General features: G+C 36.0%; 2 protein-coding genes across 2 annotated transcripts in view; both read right to left on the bottom strand.

Moving 5' to 3' along the window:
• Window positions 1-2,575: 2,575 nt before the first annotated feature.
• The window catches only part of LOC114532908 (nephrocystin-3-like), a 49,773-nt gene continuing 34,072 nt past the window's right edge, over window positions 2,576-18,276 (bottom strand). The window contains exons 2-4 of the mRNA XM_028554494.1: window positions 5,903-6,388; window positions 3,939-4,020; window positions 2,576-3,679 (exon numbers count right to left, since the gene is read on the bottom strand). Coding sequence (XP_028410295.1) covers window positions 2,576-3,679; window positions 3,939-4,020; window positions 5,903-6,348 — 1,632 coding nt within the window. The 5' untranslated portion in view covers window positions 6,349-6,388. The remainder of the gene's footprint in view (window positions 3,680-3,938; window positions 4,021-5,902; window positions 6,389-18,276) is intronic.
• On the bottom strand, window positions 12,637-18,083 carry LOC114532907. Its single transcript, XM_028554493.1, has 3 exons — window positions 17,641-18,083; window positions 16,297-16,358; window positions 12,637-15,398 (listed from the first exon to the last, which is right to left on the bottom strand). The coding sequence occupies exons 1-3, from the start codon at window positions 18,081-18,083 to the stop codon at window positions 12,637-12,639; spliced, it is 3,267 nt and encodes a 1,088-aa protein (XP_028410294.1).

The following is an 18,276-nucleotide window of genomic DNA, read 5'->3' as shown; positions in this document are numbered from 1 at the left end:
CATTTCTATTTCCCTCGTGCTTCCCAGCCTCCCAGATTGCTCCTGGAAAGGCCTGAACGCAAATCTTTTTGATAATTTTGTGCAAACCGAACATCCGGAATAGTTTAGTCGATATTCGTTTTTCCGGCTAATCGCTCTAAATTTAGGCTTCTGTGAATATTAAAACAGCGCGTATATTGTTTCTTAGAAGAACTACATGTGAGCCCATAACTCTCAACTCAGCTAGGTCTTATTCCAAAGCATATAGATAATACCTTGCAAACTAGACAGCTTTTGGTAAAAACGTTTCGCTGAGCCTATGTGCTTCGGCCGATATTCTGAAATTTTGGAAAGAAATTTACAACACGATAAATATGTACTTGATTTCGACTCTCTTTACAGGTTAACTCACTTAATTCCATACTTACCTAAATGCGGTCTGCCATATTTACAAATATAGAAATATTAACCATTGAGTCTTTGTACCGTCGGTTACTTTCTCAACAGTTTTTATCCGTTTGATGATGATCCTTTGAATGCCATGCATTACGGATGCATGCCTGGTAGTCATCCTGACATGTATGGATCGTGTTGTAATAAAGATGTTTCTACGAAATTCAATCAAGAAGGCTCTAGTCGTTTTATTCAACCCCGGGGCATTATATCACTGGAGTTTACCGTTGCTGCAGCATGACTGAATATTTAAAAAAAGCTGACGCGGCATGTTTTTTCATTTGGTGCTATGATAATTACGGGCTGATTACATGGTGTGTTTTCAGCCCGGGCTGTGTTTATTATGCTTCAGAATTATTTTAAGACCGAGCAAAAATTTCAGCCCCGGCTGAGTTTGTAAAGGCTGGTAGTAGACCTATTTCGATTCTTCGAGCGCTTTAAAATCCCGAATGACAATAACTTGACCTTTACTGAGAGACTATGATTGCATATAAAAGTGAAATAAACAAAAGAAAAAGCATTGTCAGAGCGAATCTTTAAGTTTGTTTTTGATTACATGACAACAATAGCTTAAACCGAGCTAAAATTATTGTCATATAATCGCGAGGTATACTTTATTGGCATTTTATAACAATACCGGGATGAATTTTCAGCCCGTAAGCCGGGGGGGGTGTAACTATTTAAAACAATACGCCATTACTAGTCACTAGAAACCAATGTAGTTGTAGCACCACAGCATCACGCACGCAGATGATCTAATTATTCATAAAAATGACGTTTTTAATAATGACGTCAGAAAATCTGACGTTACAATACGCTTGATTGGTTCACTAGTTTCCTTTCAATCGCACGTTTGACGTCGTTATATATTATGAGAAAGATCTTTTTGATACTGCTGGCTCCTACAAACCAAATGACGCCCTTGAATTTGAAGCAGCTTGTCATCGTATTCTAGCCGTGCAATTACCTAAATGTAGTCGGGTGTCAAAACCAGTGGCGTAAAGCATTTTGTAGTTCGGTCATGTTTTCAGTTCAGGTGAAACGCAAAACGATGCAAACTCGTTCAAGAAATACAATGTACATTATATTGTATTCATTTGTCGTTTCTGTAGAACGGGGTTACTTGTACGTGTTAATTTGTACGTGTCTGAAATTTTATTGTTGCTTCCTTTCAACGTAAATCAAGCAAACTGTATATACATTCTGAATATGATATATAGAAATTAAATAACATATGATTGCAGTAATAATAGGAGTACGCCATTTTATTTTCAATCTAATCTAATAGTAATGATGAACTGTGGATATTCTGTGCGAAATTGCTGAGCTTTGTATATCTCGCTCGCCGTAAGACGTGCAATGTTCATGAAAATACATTTATTATTTGGCCATTGTCCTAGCCGCTTGCGCGGCCAGTGTGATAACATGCATTACCACTTTCATTTGCACATAAAGTGTATATTGATTGACACTACTGTAAAGTTCTACTCATGTTGGCGGGGATATTCTAATTGTTTCATCAACTGTTAAAATTAAATTCCCATTTTAATAGCAAAATTTACGACGTGTTTTTCTGCTAGGTAAGTCTAAGTATCTGTATTATGCATCTCTAATTTTGTTTCCTTCATAAACTTAGAGTCATCTACGCGTACGCGAACCACTGTCTCAATATAGATACCAGACACTAGGCGGCAATCTGACAAAGCATTGTATGCTCTACAACTATAGAATTAGTTTCATGAAGTTTTTACCTATGTATAGAATACCTTCGTTTACTTCAACTCGAATTATCCACTGGAAATAAACTAAATATCCGTTTCATTTGTAATTTTTCATTGCATCTTGTACGAGTCCAATATCCTGATAACTTTGAGCAGTATCAACATGAAGCTCACCAAATATTTGTAATCTGATACGAAGAGCTTTTTGATATGATTCTAAGGCTGCCTTGTAACCTTCCATTGTGCGCTTGCTGTATTGTGTGACTCCAATTTGGCGATAACTTTTCGCAGTTTGGTGATGATACATTCCAAATACATTCAATTTGATCTCGAGGGCATATTGATATGATTCTAATGCTGATTTGTAATCTTTTAATTTGTGTTGTTCACGGCCAACTTCATGATAACTATTTCCAGTATCACTATGGTGTTCTCCGTTCAGCTTCAATCTGATTCGTAAAGCACGTTGATGCGATTCTAATGCGGACTTGTAATCTTTCATTTTGTGTTGTGACTCCAATATTGTAAAAAGCCACTGCAGTGGATAAATTATTCTCTCCAAACAGTTTTAATCTGATCTGGAGGGCATGTTGATATGATGCTAAAGCTGATTTGTAATCTTTCAAGCCTTTTTGTTCAAGACCAACCCTGTGATAACTATCACCAGTGTCACTATGGTGTTCTCCATTCATCTTTAATCTGATTTGTAAAGCACGTTGATGTGATTCTAATGCCGACTTGTAATCTTTCATTTCATGTTGTGTGACGCCAATGTTGAAATAAGTCGATGCAGTAGACAAATTTTTCTCTCCAAACAGTTTTAATCTGATCTGGAGGGCCTGTTGGTATGATGCTAAAGCTGATTTGTAATCTTTCAAAAACTCTTGTTCAAGGCCAACCCAGTTATAACTATCACCAGTGTCACTACGGTGTTCTCCATTCAGCTTTAATCTGATTTGTAAAGCACGTTGATGTGACTCTAATGCGGACTTGTAATCTTTCATTTTGTGTTGTGTGATTCCAATATTGTAATAAGCCACTGCAGTGGATAAATTATTCTCTCCAAACAGTTTTAATCTGATCTGGAGGGCATGTTGATATGATGCTAAAGCTGATTTGTAATCTTTCAAGCATTCTTGTTCAAAAGCAACCCTGTGATAGCTATGACCAGTGTCACTATGGTGTTCTCCATTCAGCTGTAATCTGATTTGTAAAGCACGTTGATGTGATTCTAATGCTGACTTATACTCTTTCATTTCATGTTGTGTGACGCCAATGTTGAAGTAACTTTCAGCTGTTTTGCAGTGATTCTCTCCAAACACTCTTAATCTGATTTCAAGAGCATGTTGATAGGATTCTAATGCCGACTGGTAATCTTGCAGTTTTCTTTGCGTGACCCCAACATCGTAGTAACTTCGTGCTGTTTTGAGATGATTTTCACCGTAAAGTTTTAGTGTAATTTCAAGAGCTTTTCGTTTTGATGCCAGAGCAGAATCGTGGTTGTTGGTTACGGTTTCCGTTTTGGTCTATAAAGTAATTTTTCGTTGTAGTTATTTATGACGTAACATTGCAAATATTTTCCTTATTTAATGGCAGAAATTGCCCAAGAAAAGAAATTGCGCGAAAAAGCTGAAAAATTATCTTGACCACGGTAGGAATCAAACCCGCGATATTTTCATTAAAATAAATGCTGTTATTACCGATGCTCGCAAGACGTTATACCGACAAACACGCTTAACAGACCACCTTGCTTGCACCCACCCCAACACGCCCCTGTCTACTTACCTCGTTACCACTATTATATTTCCTCGCATCAGCTATGGCAAGATCTTTCATCCCCTCACAAGGATTATTCATAGCACTTGATCTGCAGAAAATCAGTTATTTTAATTAAGAAGTGAACGTAACGTTTATTTTCATTCTCACAAGGATTTTTATGGTTATAATTTTAGTGGGAGGAATCCGGAGCAATTTCGTGTGTCAGCTAAAACGCATCACCTTGTGCACGTGTTCCAAGTATCTGAGGGATTGGATATTTAATTTTTTAACCGACTTTTTATATTAGGACCCCTAATAAGAAAGTGGAGCGATGATTTCTTCTGGTAATTAAGTGCCCGGCACCGGTACCCAAAGTCGAAACATGCTGAGCACAGAGCACTTGTTGACTACTGCCTCTGGAGGTTGTGCCCGTTCTTGGACACCGTGTCCAATTTCATTTGGAAGCGGTCATGTTCAACTTTGGCGCCAGAAAAAGTTCAGTGCAGCATTGCCCTCGGTCACTGACTTAATCTGAACGCTGCCTAAAATTCATATAAGCATATTTATTTATGTAATAACACGGTCTCCTCGGTTTCTTTTGTTTCAACAGTGACGTCAAATGACGTATTTCCCCCAAGTACAGGGATGGGGGGAAAATAAATGTTCTAATCACTGAACCATTTTGATAAAGACATCTCGCTAAACAAAACCATCTAATCCATTGTTTTTTCTCCTCGGCGACCATGTTATCACAAACTAAACGCATGCTTTGCGGGATATTAATGATCAAATGTACACTTGAGCCTCGGGAAGTTTTAATAAAAGTAAACCTCTTAAACCTCCTTTGCTAAACCTCCCTCGGTTTGCAGGACGTTTTATCACTAATATCCCTCAAAGAATGCGTTTACTTAATCTAAACGAAATGAAATTATATTGTTAAGACTGAAATGGGGAAAGTGTACTAGGCGAAGCAATGGACTACTGCGTACTAGAGCAGTAAAGATTATTTTTCTGCGTTAATTCAAATGATTCCAGACAAACTTGCTCTGATGAATTGAATGATGTTAGTTACATATCTATTTATAGCCGGAAATGAGTATTTATGACACGTATTTATAAACCTGCACATGCCATTGTCGGGGTACACGATTGCCAAGATTGCGTTATAGGCTCATTTTAATACCTCAGAATATCATACGCTTCGTTGAATATCTGCTAACCGCCATCATGTAAAAAGCGCCTTAAATTAAGATTGTTGTCAAGTAATTATTCAAAATAAAAGTTGAGGAAAACAAAGAAAACCGCGTCAATTGTGTATTGATGTACGGTAATAGTACGATTTTCCCAAAAATCATGCAGTTGAGCTATTATTATATCGACGATTATGACAATCGAAACTATGATGCTACACTCTATAAACTAATAATTATAGTAAAAAATGCGAAAAAATGACATTGCCGGAGCCAGTTATCATTAGCTTGTTGCTGAAAGGGTTTTACATAAATGCCTATACAGTGTGTCTCACTGAGGTTTGCCAATTTAACGGAGAATTATCTCATGGCAAAAGTCTGCACATTTGTTTTTAACGATACTTTTTTAAGTATTTCGGGCAAGAAATCTATTTACAAGATAGATTCCAGCAGAACCGGTGATTTTAAGATGCACTGCATGTAAATGAACATTTTTTTAGGTATTCAGAAATCAAGTACCAATTCATATTTGTCCTTAATATTTGTCTTCAATAATATAATAGCATGGTACAGCTAGCCGTAGGCAAATTGGTGTGGCAAAAATGCACTTCTTTGCTTATCGTATCTACCATTGAGAAAATGAGTGATATTATCTTAAGGGGTACGAAAGACTCCTCTTTTAGCTAGATGATAGAAATCATAGAGGTACACGTTTGTTAAGACATGCAGTATCCAAGGAAAAAGTTCTCTTCTGATTTAATTTCGCTACTGTAACATTTTTATCAAGTAAATGCCAAATACCTCAAAATCCTGGTTTTCTGTGTGTTCACTTCTTTCAAGTTTTCGATCTTAATTTCCAATTCTCTTACGTCAAGGCCAATCTTTGCAAATTCTTCTTGCATTCGATTTATCATTCTTCCTGAGTCATAATTCGACAATACGTCAATAAATCTTTCATCTGTAGAGCAGTGCATGATTACAAGAATATACTCTGGGTCGACATTCTGAACTTCTTGATCATGCCTGGTGCCACCAAAACCTCTCAAAATAGCATCGTCGATTACTTTCATTACAACTTTACTACTGCGGTAGACATCTCGTAGTCTTGCTCCATTGATATTGAGGCTCACGCCTCCGACCATTTGGACATTTTCACTATTGATAGAGAGCAAAATACTTCTATCTACTGATGTTGATGTAATGTCAAACTTTTGAGTCATTTCAGTAAAATTTTGCGATTCCGCCATGATTAAATGTTCTTCTTCATCTTAGCAACTTGTATGGCTTCTAATTTAAAAAGAAATTAAATATGAAACTTGTTGTTAATTCAATATTGTTTCAATATTGTATTTCATTACTAAAGCAAAGTTTAAGCACATATATTGAAGACAACGTGTAACATTCTGTAATTCTTGTATTAGTCTGGAGATGCGGAATTCCAGTGCCGAGTTTTGTCACAAATATCGTACGCATGCTGGTTTGAAAAATGCTTTTATTAATATAGAGATTAGAGACACAGAACATTTGAAAGGAGTGAATTAAACTCTCTCTTTTTTTTTGACAGGTCGATCATATCATAGAGATTTTTTAAATGCTCTTAGAAATCAGTGCTCTGATGGTGCCGCTTTTGGGGTTTAACAGTAACATATGTGCACAAACTTTAACGCAATTTTGACGCCGAATATTATTCGAATCGGGTGTATGTTGTTGAAGAGTACTTCATGTAATGATTCTATAGAGGATTTCTCAACCTTCTTTTGGGTGATGTGATTTAGTAGCAGTAAGTAAACATGGCGTCTTTTGCTGGTGTGCCTGCGAGGTAAGTTTATTCCTGATTTCTTTTGAATTTGGGGCTTTTTATCGTATAAAGCATGTAAAGAAATATAAACATGTTATGATATCAGTTTCTTTGAATTGTTATTTCATGAAAACATGATGTAATTTGGCTTTTAGGCTTGTATTTTTTTTAAATTTTGCTCACAAACATTTTGTGCACATATGTGTACGTGAGGAATTTATGGAATGAATTTATGAGTACTTTTGTCTGCATTTTTCTAATAATTACTGTATGATTTTAGTTATCTTTAGAAAAAAAAAAGTCCAATGTTCTATTCCATAAATTCCTAATGTCAACATATGTGCACAAAAATTATATCCTAAACGAGCTTACTTATGCCGAAAAAAAATGCAAATATGTGTTCGTCAAGATGAATTTACATATACACATCATTTTTTCCATTGCTGATATTGTTAGTTTAGCCTCAGGCCTTAAAGGGTTAAGCAATCCGCTATAAATAATCGAGTTTATTTTTCTTAATGTCGATATAAACTAATGAAATCCTTCAAATTTTCTATTTAGTATATTTTTTAAAGGTTGTTTCTGTTTAGTTTTCTTTATCTCCTTTTCGAATCTACCTGAGCTATTTTTCCGAATGCACTTGGGTTTGAAGAATATTTTGGCGGACTCAGGGCCGAAACTTGCGAGATAATTTGGGTAGGGAATGCGTATCTATTTCTGCCCGACGGATTAATCCGTTTAATTTTTTACGCGTATACGTACAAAAGAAATCAAACGTAACCCCCCCCCCCCACCCCCACCGGCCCAAAACATCGCATCTAATCTTATATAAACATTGGCAAATAATATATCAATTTAAATCTTTCTACTGCCTGCTTCATGGCATAATGCAGCAAAAAGTAAAGGGTCAATGTTTACACTTTATGACTACCTTGGTTCCGAATGGTAAAAACTGATTTAACTATTGAGTCATTTCACAATAATATAAGCTTAGGTCGAGTTGGTTCAGGAAATTGCGTGCTTGCTTTGAAATAGCGAGGGGGTTGCTGCATGCGTGTATTTTTAGTTTTTTAAAACATTATACATTTTAATATCAGTGACAGTTTCTGTCCTGACTTCAGTGGCGGCGCGTAACGTAAGGCTCTTATTACAAACTATAATTAGCACTCGAAGTTCTAAACAGACAAAATATGTTAAACAAAAAATATGCCCTAGAATCTTGGCTTGAACCATTGTTTTACTGCTTTCAATTGCGAAGTTATTGCTTTCAATTACAATCGCGATTGTATAATTGTCGACATTTGACAGTCCTGGGCCCTACCAACCTTAACAAGAATAAATTTCGTTTGAAACTCGTGTCTGTTCTTAGATACGTACACACTGCTAGCATCTAGACGTTATACAGCTAAGAATTTATCTAATATAATAAAAGTAATAAAATAATAATAAAAATAATAATAAAAGTAATAATAATTTATCTATATAATATATTTTGATCAACTCCAAATCCGCCAACGGGAAAGAACTGCTATGCTGCTATTCTAAGGGACTGAATAATCATAATTACTTACAGTTTAGCTATATAACGGAAAGAAATTTGCATCAGAAATTCATCGATTCAAAGCTTAAAACCAGTTTACACATCGTATAGGTAGCATTTAAGGTTTCAAATGACTGGAGCACATTAAGTTAATTTTACTAAATTTTAAAGTCATTCAAACACAGAGAAAAATAACTAAGCTGCAGGGATTTTTAGAAATGAAAGTAAAATTTAAGCGAGCGATCATTCCTTTGAAATACACACCCGCGTGAATGATTTAGACGAAGCTTGACCGCTTCAAGGCTTCCTCATCTATAAATTTTATACCGTCTGTAAATCGTGGTGTATGGAGTGCATATACAGTGATAGAGGTTTTAAGTTAAGAGTTCCGAGTATTCCATAACCCATCGCGCTCTCAAGGCAAACCTTATTGAATTATCTGCACACGACTCCTACCTGCCGATCCTTTTTAGAAACGTTCCTGCACAAGATGTAACGTTTGTGAGATCGCCATTGCAAGAATTAACTAGAATTTAGCGAGACAAAGGACATGATCTTACCGTCAAAAAAATAAAAACGGTTCTTTAGGCGAATGCAAGTCTTCACACTTCTCACAGAATCTGCAAATACGTGTGTTGGCAGCAGGTGAGCATTTCAATTATGCATGGTCTTCAATTCCCTTTTCTGGTTGCAAAATTTAGAAAATGTATGTAGGTTGTCAGATACACACTGTTAGCAACTATAGACGTAAGCAAAAAGTAAGTTATCTCACCTTCATAGAGAACTTTAAACGAATGTGAATTGTGAGGACTTCAAACAAACGCGAGCTTTCAACGTTGTATACACACTTTTTTATTAAGCTGTGTTATAAAAGCCTTTAGAATAATTGAATGTGTTTCATTATGCATTAGCGACTTTTATTGTCTCTTTCTTGGAAGAAACTATCGTTAATGATATGTCTGAAGTGAAAGCGAAAGAAACATTTTCAATTCGTTTGATAGTTAGCAGCATTCAAGCAACCGAAGAAAAGCGGTTTTGAATCCCTTTTAGTTTTTATTACAACTCAGGAATCGAATATGAGCCTAGCGAGCTTGTAAAATGATCACATGAGGTCAAATATCAAATTGTCTTTGTGTGGCGGGGAAATGCCGTATACATAATCACCTCTGCTTCGGCCTTATAGTGCTTAAAAATAATTTCTCCGAGGAAAATGTGTGTAGGTTGTCAGATACACACTGCTAGCAAATAGACGCCTAAGCAAAAAGAAAGTTATCTCACCTTCATAAAGAACTTTAAACGAATGTGAATTGTGAGGACTTCAAACGAACGCTAGCTTTCAACGTTGTATATACATACTTTTTTATTAAAGATGATGTAAAGTCCGTTCTGAGCATATATTCTCCCCATAACAATGTTTGTTTACGTTGGTTATATAATCTTTACATGACGTATGTGTCGTTTCAATTTTCTTATTTTCTTCTCGTTCTCGCTCGACCGGCTGTGTTGAATATGCTTATTTTATATTATATTTTGAAGAAAATATTATTATATTTTGAAGAAGATATAAAGCGAAGCTTGTTAAAAAAACCGGCCGTTATTTAAAACTATATATTATATACAGTATTTGTAATTGTAGGACAAGCGAGAAAGTAGCGTCTGTAGCGACGACAAATAGCCTCGCCATCTCGTGTCCTCATTCAACAAATAAATTCTTGAAGCATTCCTTTCAGCATAATATTGCTCTTATCTAGCAGCCTTATCTCCGTCACTCGCAATTCGAGCCTAACATAAGATAAAATAATTGTGTTGTAATACAACGCGTTAATATCGCATATCATTAACATTCCAAAATTTGCTCCCCCAAAATTGCTCCCCTAAAATTGCTCCCCCACTGATGGAATGTGTTGCTGCGCACAATATATGCGCAGAACGGATTTTACATCATCTTTAATCTGTGTTATAAAAGCCTTTAGAATCATTGAATGTGTTTTGTTATGCATTAGCGACTTTTGTTGTCTCTTTCTTGGAAGAAACTATCCTTAATGATATGTCTGAAGTGAAAAGTGAAAGAAACATTTTAAATTCGTTTGATAGTTAGCAGCATTCATGCTCCCGGAGAAAAGCGGTTTTGAATCCCTTTCATATACCAAAAATGCAATTTTAGTAAAAATATTTTTGTAAAATGATATAAGAAACGGCCATCAAGTGTACTTTCCGTTGAAGTAACCAACAGCGCCATTAAAATGCTTTAAATCTTTTTTTCGTCCATAAATTTTATGCCATCTTTAATTTTACAATACTGCCGTTTTTATGCGAGTGTATCCGTGGATGGTTAGAATATTTACCTGCATGGCTTATGGTCTAACCTGCTTGTAATATTATCTACCGGCATAACCGTCTAAACAAAGTCGGGTGTGTAAAACCAACGGTTTTAGCCCCGTTTACACTGTACCCAATTTATTGGCATGGCACAGCTAAAATAGGGACCCGTGCCCATCTCATCTGTGCCCGGCCTTTTTTTAGTACGCTGAACAATAATAAAATTGGGTACGGGTACCCATTTTAGACGTGCCGTGCCAATAAATTGAGTGTAGTGTAAACGGGGCTACCCGGCTGAATATCATGCATGCAGATAATTTAGGTATTCAAAACAACCATTTTGGCTACTACAAACGATTGTAAAGTGGGTAGTGTTTTGCTCTATAACGTTGGTAAATTTTGTATTTTTTAGACCTTGTATTTTCATCATTACTTGACCTAATTTTACATCCACACTCCTTATATATATAACAACTCGTGAACTCATTCACGGCCTAATTTTCGTTGTGTATCACTTCATCTTGATTGAAAAATCTCTCCGGAATTAAAAGTTAATTATTTTATGGATAAATGCCTACATTGGCTAAATATCCTTGCCTTAAAATTGAAATCAGAACGCCCCTCCGTGCAAAGTTTTTAGTCCAGTTCGAAGTTTGAGATCTGCAACATTACAGTGGAGGGACTGGGGATGACAACACAACTGAAACTTCGCGTTATCAGGTTAACTAGCTGCTTAGGAATATTTGGCAACAACACGAAAAAGGCAGCTCGTTGAAAACCCGAAATTTTGGAACTGCATGGAAAGGAGCAATTAGTTATTTTTTTTTCGATAAAATTTAATCGGATTTATAATTGTCCTGAATGAAGTGAGCAGTATCATATTTGCCATACAAAATGGATTTGAAACGTGTAACTGAAGTCAGTACATGTCTAGAATTTTAATTAAAGTTGCCTTGCAATCGCTTTAGATGTAAGTTAAACAAATTGTATATATACATTATAAATTATGTGAAAATCAAATAACCTATGATTGATGGTGTTTTTAAACAGTATTAACTATTGGTGAACGCCATTTTGTTTTTGATCTAGTCCGAAGAAGACGTTAAATATCGATCTTCTGTGGAAATTACTCATCTTTGGATATATCCCAACACAAACGTCGCATATATAGCTGCAATCATACGGCAATACAATATAAAAGTGGATTTTGTATCCTTAATATTTTGCTATCAAATACGTAAATACGGGGGGTACTTAGATATTATTTCCCTACTCCAAATACTAGGTGACGTGTCCCCCCATCCGTCCTTGAGAGGAGTTCAGAATAATACGAAAAATTGCTTTACACATGCAATTTTTTTCAAATTTTAACGACTGTTCATGTAAAAATGTTATAGCTAATATCAACACAGAATAGTCGTCTAAAGTATTTTATGATATAGCACAAAGATGAAATAGCTGTTAACTTTATAAAGTGCGTGCGAAATTTCTGCGTTTGCAATGAGTTATATCAATACGTCTCTTGCATTAGCAACAAGCGTTTTATAAATTATTAGTATTATATAACATAACTATATGTCCAAAGTATGAGCTATATTCGAATGAAGAAATGACAAGTCTGCGAAAATGTTTGAAATTGGCGCTCTAAATCCTCAATGAATGTAATTTAAATATTGTAATAACGGTGAGCAAGGTGCGGTTCTTCTCCTTCGAATAATGGCAATGCAATTCCGCAGGTTTTATGCCGTAAATCTACTGCTGACGTGTAATAGTTTCCGTCTGATTCATCTAGGTCTTCTGGGCTTAGTTTTGATCTGATTTCCTGAGCCTTTTTAGCCGATTCTGACGATGCCTTGTGATTATTCATTTTATCTTGCGTCATTGCAATTTTAAAAAACTGTCCGCCGTCCCTGGATGGACCTCTCCATACAGTTTCAATCTAATCTGCAGAGCTTTTTGATGCGACTCTAAGGCTAATGGGTAATCTTTAATCTCATAGTGTGAGGCCCCAATGTTGTGATAACTGTCAGCAGTTTGAAGATGGTTTTCTCCATGTAATTTTATTCTGATTGTTAGAGCTTTTTGATGAGACTCTAATGCTGACGCGTAATATTTCATCTTATGTTGCGTGACCCCAATGCCACTATAACAGTCAGCTGTCTTAGGATGGGCTTCTCCATACAGTGTTTGTCTAATTTGAAGAGCTCTTTGGAACGACTCTAATGCTAATTTGTATCCTTTCATCGCATCTTGCGTGATTGCATTGTTAAAGTAACTGTCAGCTGTGTCAGTATGATCTCCATATACTCTTAGTCTGATTTCAAGAGCTTTTTTATTCGAATGCGATGCTGATATGTAATCTTTCATCTCGTGTTGCGTGATTCCGATGTTGTAGTAAATGTCAGCTGTGTCAGGATGGTCTTCTCCAAATATTCCTACTCTAGTTTCAAGAGCTTTTCGATACGACTCTAATGCTGATTTGTAATCTTTCATTGCGTGATGCGTGATTCCAATGCTGTAATAACTGTCAGCTGTATCAGGATGGTCTTCTCCATAATGTTTCAATCTGGTCTTAAGAGTTTTTTTATTCGATTCCAATGCTGAGTTGTAATCTTTCATCTCATGTTGTGTGATTCCAATGTTGTAATAACTGTCAGCTGTTGCAGGATGATCTTCTCCGTATAGTCTTAGTCTGATTTCAAGAATTTTTTCATACGATTCTAATGCTGACTGATAATCTTTACTCAAATGTTCAATGACTCCAATGGTGAGATAATTGGAAGCTGTCAAGGGGTGGTTTTCTCCATGGACGTATAATCTGATTTCAAGAGCTTTTTGATACGACTCTAATGCTGATTTGTAATCATTCATCGCAAGTTGTGTGATTCCAACACTGTAATAGCTGTCAGCTGTTTCAGGATGTTCATTTCCGTATAGTCTTAATCTAATTTCAACAGCTTTTTTCTTCAAATCTAATGCTGATTTATAATCTTTCATCGCATGTTGTGTGATTCCGATGCCATAATAACTGTCAGCTGTGTCAGAATGATCTTCTCCGTATAATCTTAGTCTGATTTCAAGAGCTTTTTGCTTTGAAACTAATGCTGACTGATAATCTCTAATGACATGCTGTATGAGTCCAATGGTGTGATAATTGGAAGCTGTCAAGGGGTGATCTTCTCCGTGTACTTTTAACCTGATTTCAAGAGCTTTTTGATACGATTCTAATGCTGATTTGTAATCTTTCATTGCGTGATGCGTGATTCCAATGCTGTAATAACTGTCAGCTGTATCAGGATGGTCTTCTCCATAATGTTTCAATCTGGTCTTAAGGGTTTTTTTATTCGATTCCAATGCTGAGTTGTAATCTTTCATCTCATGTTGTGTGATTCCAATGTTGTAATAACTGTCAGCTGTTGCAGGATGATCTTCTCCGTATAGTCTTAGTCTGATTTCAAGAGCTTTTTCATACGATTCTAATGCTGACTGATAATCTTTACTCAAATGTTCAATGACTCCAATGGTGAGATAATTGGAAGCTGTCAAGGGGTGGTTTTCTCCATGGACGTATAATCTGATTTCAAGAGCTTTTTGATACGACTCTAATGCTGATTTGTAATCATTCATCGCAAGTTGTGTGATTCCAACACTGTAATAGCTGTCAGCTGTTTCAGGATGTTCATTTCCGTATAGTCTTAATCTAATTTCAACAGCTTTTTTCTTCAAATCTAATGCTGATTTATAATCTTTCATAGCATGTTGTGTTATGCCAATGCTGTAATAACTGTCAGCTGTGTCAGAACGATCTTCTCCATATAGTCTGAATCTGACTTCAAGAGCTTTTTGCTTTGAAACTAATGCTGACTGATAATCTCTAATGACATGCTGTATGAGTCCAATGGTGTGATAATTGGAAGCTGTCAAGAGGTGATCTTCTCCGTGTACTTTTAACCTGATTTCAAGAGCTTTTTGATACGATTCTAATGCTGACTTGTAATCTTTCATCGCATGTTGTGTGATTCCAATGTTGTAATAACTGTCAGCTGTGTCAGGATGATCTTCTCCGTATAATTTTAACCTGGTTTCAAGTGCTTTTTGATAAGACTCTATTGCTAACTTGTAATCTTTCATCTTGTGTTGTGTGATCCCTATATTGTAATAACTGTCAGTTGTGTAAGGATGATCTTCTCCATATAATCTTAATCTGATTTCAAGAGCTTTCTTATTCGAACGTAATCCTGATTTGTAATCTTTCATCTCATGTTGCGTGATTCCAATGCTGTAATAACTGTCAGCTGTGTCAGGATGATCTTCTCCATGTAATCTTAACCTGATTTCAAGAGCTCTTTTATTCGAATGTAATGCTGATTTGTAATCCTTCATCTCATGTTGCGTGATTCCAATGCTGTAATAACTGTCGGCTGTTTCAGGATGATCTTCTCCATATAAACTTAACCTGATTTCAAGAGCCTTTTGCTTGGATTCCAAAGCTGACTCGTAATCTGTCATTTCATGTTGCATAATTCCAATATGGTACCAAGTGTAAGCTGTTGCAGGATGATTTTCTGCATATAGTCTTAATCTGCGTTCAAGAGCGTTACGATACGACTCTAATGCTGATTTGTAGTCTTCGTCCTTGTCTTGGTAATTAGGTCGTAGTGACGTTCAGTCTGATCAGCATTATCTATTTTTCCCTAAAAAAATTACGGTGTATATCTCATTATCATAAGCTTGTAGATTAGTACACCAAATGAATAAATCAGAAATTTGGCAGTACAATCGATACAGTGACATCAGTATCGACAGTGACAGTGACATATGACAGTGACAATGTCAATTGTGAAGAAGTAATTTTTACAGGCAATTGTAAAGAAGATCGTCCTTAGTGAAACAAAATAATGTTTAACTAGAAATACATGCATGCAGCAACCCCTCGCCATTTCAAACGAAGCAAATTTTTTCCTCAGCTAGCCAGATCTCAATATAATAGCTGACGTTTCACATTTTTCGTCATCATCTCAATATATTAGCTGATGTTTCACATTTTTCGTCATCACCGTTTATCTGCTGCAGGCGTTGCATATTGACTTAGTTAATACTTCAGTATAGCTAAACGTTCAAAACAGCAAAAATAATTTAAATTCCCACTCGTTTAAATTTCGCGCGTGCACAAAAGTGCCATGACCATTGAACGTCCATGGTCCATAGCATAGAATTTGGACAACTTTGCATTCCGCTATGTTCTGTCACAATTTCCGGGTGTAATTCCTAATCACCCCCCCCCCCCCAATTAAGCTTTTAGCTACGGCTTGTGAATAGAAAATAAGTAGAATACGTTGGTGTGAAAATGTCTTTGCAAAAAATTAAGTCGAAATATCAACGCCAAATGTTGTCTTTTTCTTATATACTTCATATCTTGAGTTGTCTTCAAGATGTCTTCTCTTACATAAGATGTAGCAATTTGGAATTTTTGTTTATCATTTTTCTTGGAAGTTATTTACAAATATGTATTTACCGGAACATTTTTTAATTCCTCACTCGCCACTGCATTAACGTCGATATTCCTCATCATCTTGTGAAGATCTTCGCCTTTATAAGATCTGGTTTGAAGGAAAAAGTTGTTTCTTTTATGTAAAAGTGCTTGATGCATCTCTACAACAAGCTATAGCTAAGACTAATTTTAAAGCATCACACATTCAGAAGAAAAGATTAATTTTAATTACTTAAAATCGGAATGTCTCGCCACGCACCCTGAGGAATTCCCTGGAGACGAGGTTGTGCTGATTACGATCATAAACCTTAATCAATGAAAATATTCGCCTATTTTTGAGACCAGTTATCGCCATATTTTAAAGAATGCTTTTTGTTGAGGTTTGAACGGTGATATTGCCAGGCTGCTGAAGGTAACAAGGAAGAATTCCGTTTAATCTAATCGCCATTACGCCATATTTCTTTACATTATTTAGGCAAAGCCAAACAGAATTCCTAAATTTTAATACTTAATGTAAAATGGTAAATAATGTACCGTTTTACCGGAAGTAGTAAAAATTTATGCATTCTGAATGGTAAAAAATGAAATGTTACTGAAATGGTAAACAAACTTGCTGGTTGTTCTAAAACGAAATCCCCCATTGTTGCTGAAGGTGACTTACTGGTAACAACTTAATACATTTCTGAAGTCTTGGGAATTGAATTGTTTATTATATTCATTTTGAAATCAATGATGTTTCTTGCAATCTGATGGGTTAAAAATAGTGTGATTAATTCCCAAATTGCACTATTTTTGAGCAATAATCACATCATTTATAAGCCAATAAGATTGAAGCCTGCACTACAATAACCAATCAGATTTACTATTTCAGTATAACTATCCAATCACATGGCAGGGGAAAATGGCACAAATACTTGCATTTTACACGGTTCTTTCAGCCAATAAATCGTTTTGAATTTGTTTAATTTTTGTATGATTTCAAAATGAATATAATAAAGGGGAAATTGCACCTCGCGCGTTTGATTTCACACCAGATTGCACTCCACTCAGTGCAATTACCATTATTAATTTATTTCCTAAGTATGCAAACACGCGAGCGTAAAATCAGTCCTAAATTCTGAAAAGAACCGGTTCGGATTTGCAAAACGAAAGATAATCATTCTAGACTTTAAAGCATTGTGTTTAGCTGCCGTTCACCGAATTTATTAAAAGCTTTATAGTTGGGGCAGCACAGTTCATATTTTGACCTAGTTTGATCTATCCTGCGAATGAAAAGCTAGAAATTTCAATGCTAGCTGTACCAGAGGACATCAAAGTACCTTCAAATTGCTGAAAGTTTTTGCTAATCTCGCGCGCCTCGTTCTTTAGGCTAAAAGTGTATATTTATATACCTCTTGTTGATAGCTTTCTTCGTTTCATTCACCTCCTCCATGTTTTCAATCTTCACCTTCAGTCCTTCCACTTTAATTCCAACCAGTAAAAGTTCATCCTGCAAGCGTTCCTTCATTTTTCCTGATTCGTAATCCGCCAAGACTTCCAGAAACCTTTCGTCTGTGAAACAATGTAACTCAACATGCAAACTTCCTGGTCGAATGTCGCGAGAGTCCTGATCATCGCGATCGCCACCAACACTTCTTGTGAACGCGCTGTCGATTAATTGCTTAACCAAATTATAACCAGCATACAGAGCGCCTAGACCTAATGCTACTTTACCGGCAGTTCTGCACACTTCTTTGGCAACTTCTACATTGTCAGTGCCGATAGCTATCACAAATTTTCCGCCAGTGAACGAAGCACTTGCTCGAAAAGCCTCTCCGAAAAACGCTTCCGCCATTTTACTCTAGGAATGGAACTGAAGCGGACAATGACGGCCAATTAGATTAATGCCATGTTTTTCCTAAAATGCAATTATATTTTCTAGTTTCGATGCGATGATGGCGTGATTCCATGTATACGATATATTGTTACTTGAAATAAAACGACTTCGCAATACTTTCCACAATTTTTAGCATATAGGATAAACTATT

Source organism: Dendronephthya gigantea, unplaced genomic scaffold (assembly GCF_004324835.1).
Source record: "Dendronephthya gigantea isolate DGI-Jeju-01 unplaced genomic scaffold, DenGig_1.0 000082F, whole genome shotgun sequence".
Lineage (NCBI taxonomy): Eukaryota > Metazoa > Cnidaria > Anthozoa > Malacalcyonacea > Nephtheidae > Dendronephthya > Dendronephthya gigantea.
This window is presented reverse-complemented; position numbering and strand designations above follow the sequence as displayed.

Bases quoted from the DNA above. Each gene is read 5' to 3' on its own strand.
- LOC114532907 (XM_028554493.1), bottom strand. From the start codon at position 18,083: ATGGCGGAAGCGTTTTTCGGAGAGGCTTTTCGAGCAAGTGCTTCGTTC. The intron at 16,359-17,640 runs GTATATAAATAT...CCTTCAAACCAG, and splicing joins AAGAAAGCTATCAACAAGAG to ATCTTATAAAGGCGAAGATC. The intron at 15,399-16,296 runs GTGAGGAATTAA...CTAATTACCAAG, and splicing joins CGACGTTAATGCAGTGGCGA to ACAAGGACGAAGACTACAAA.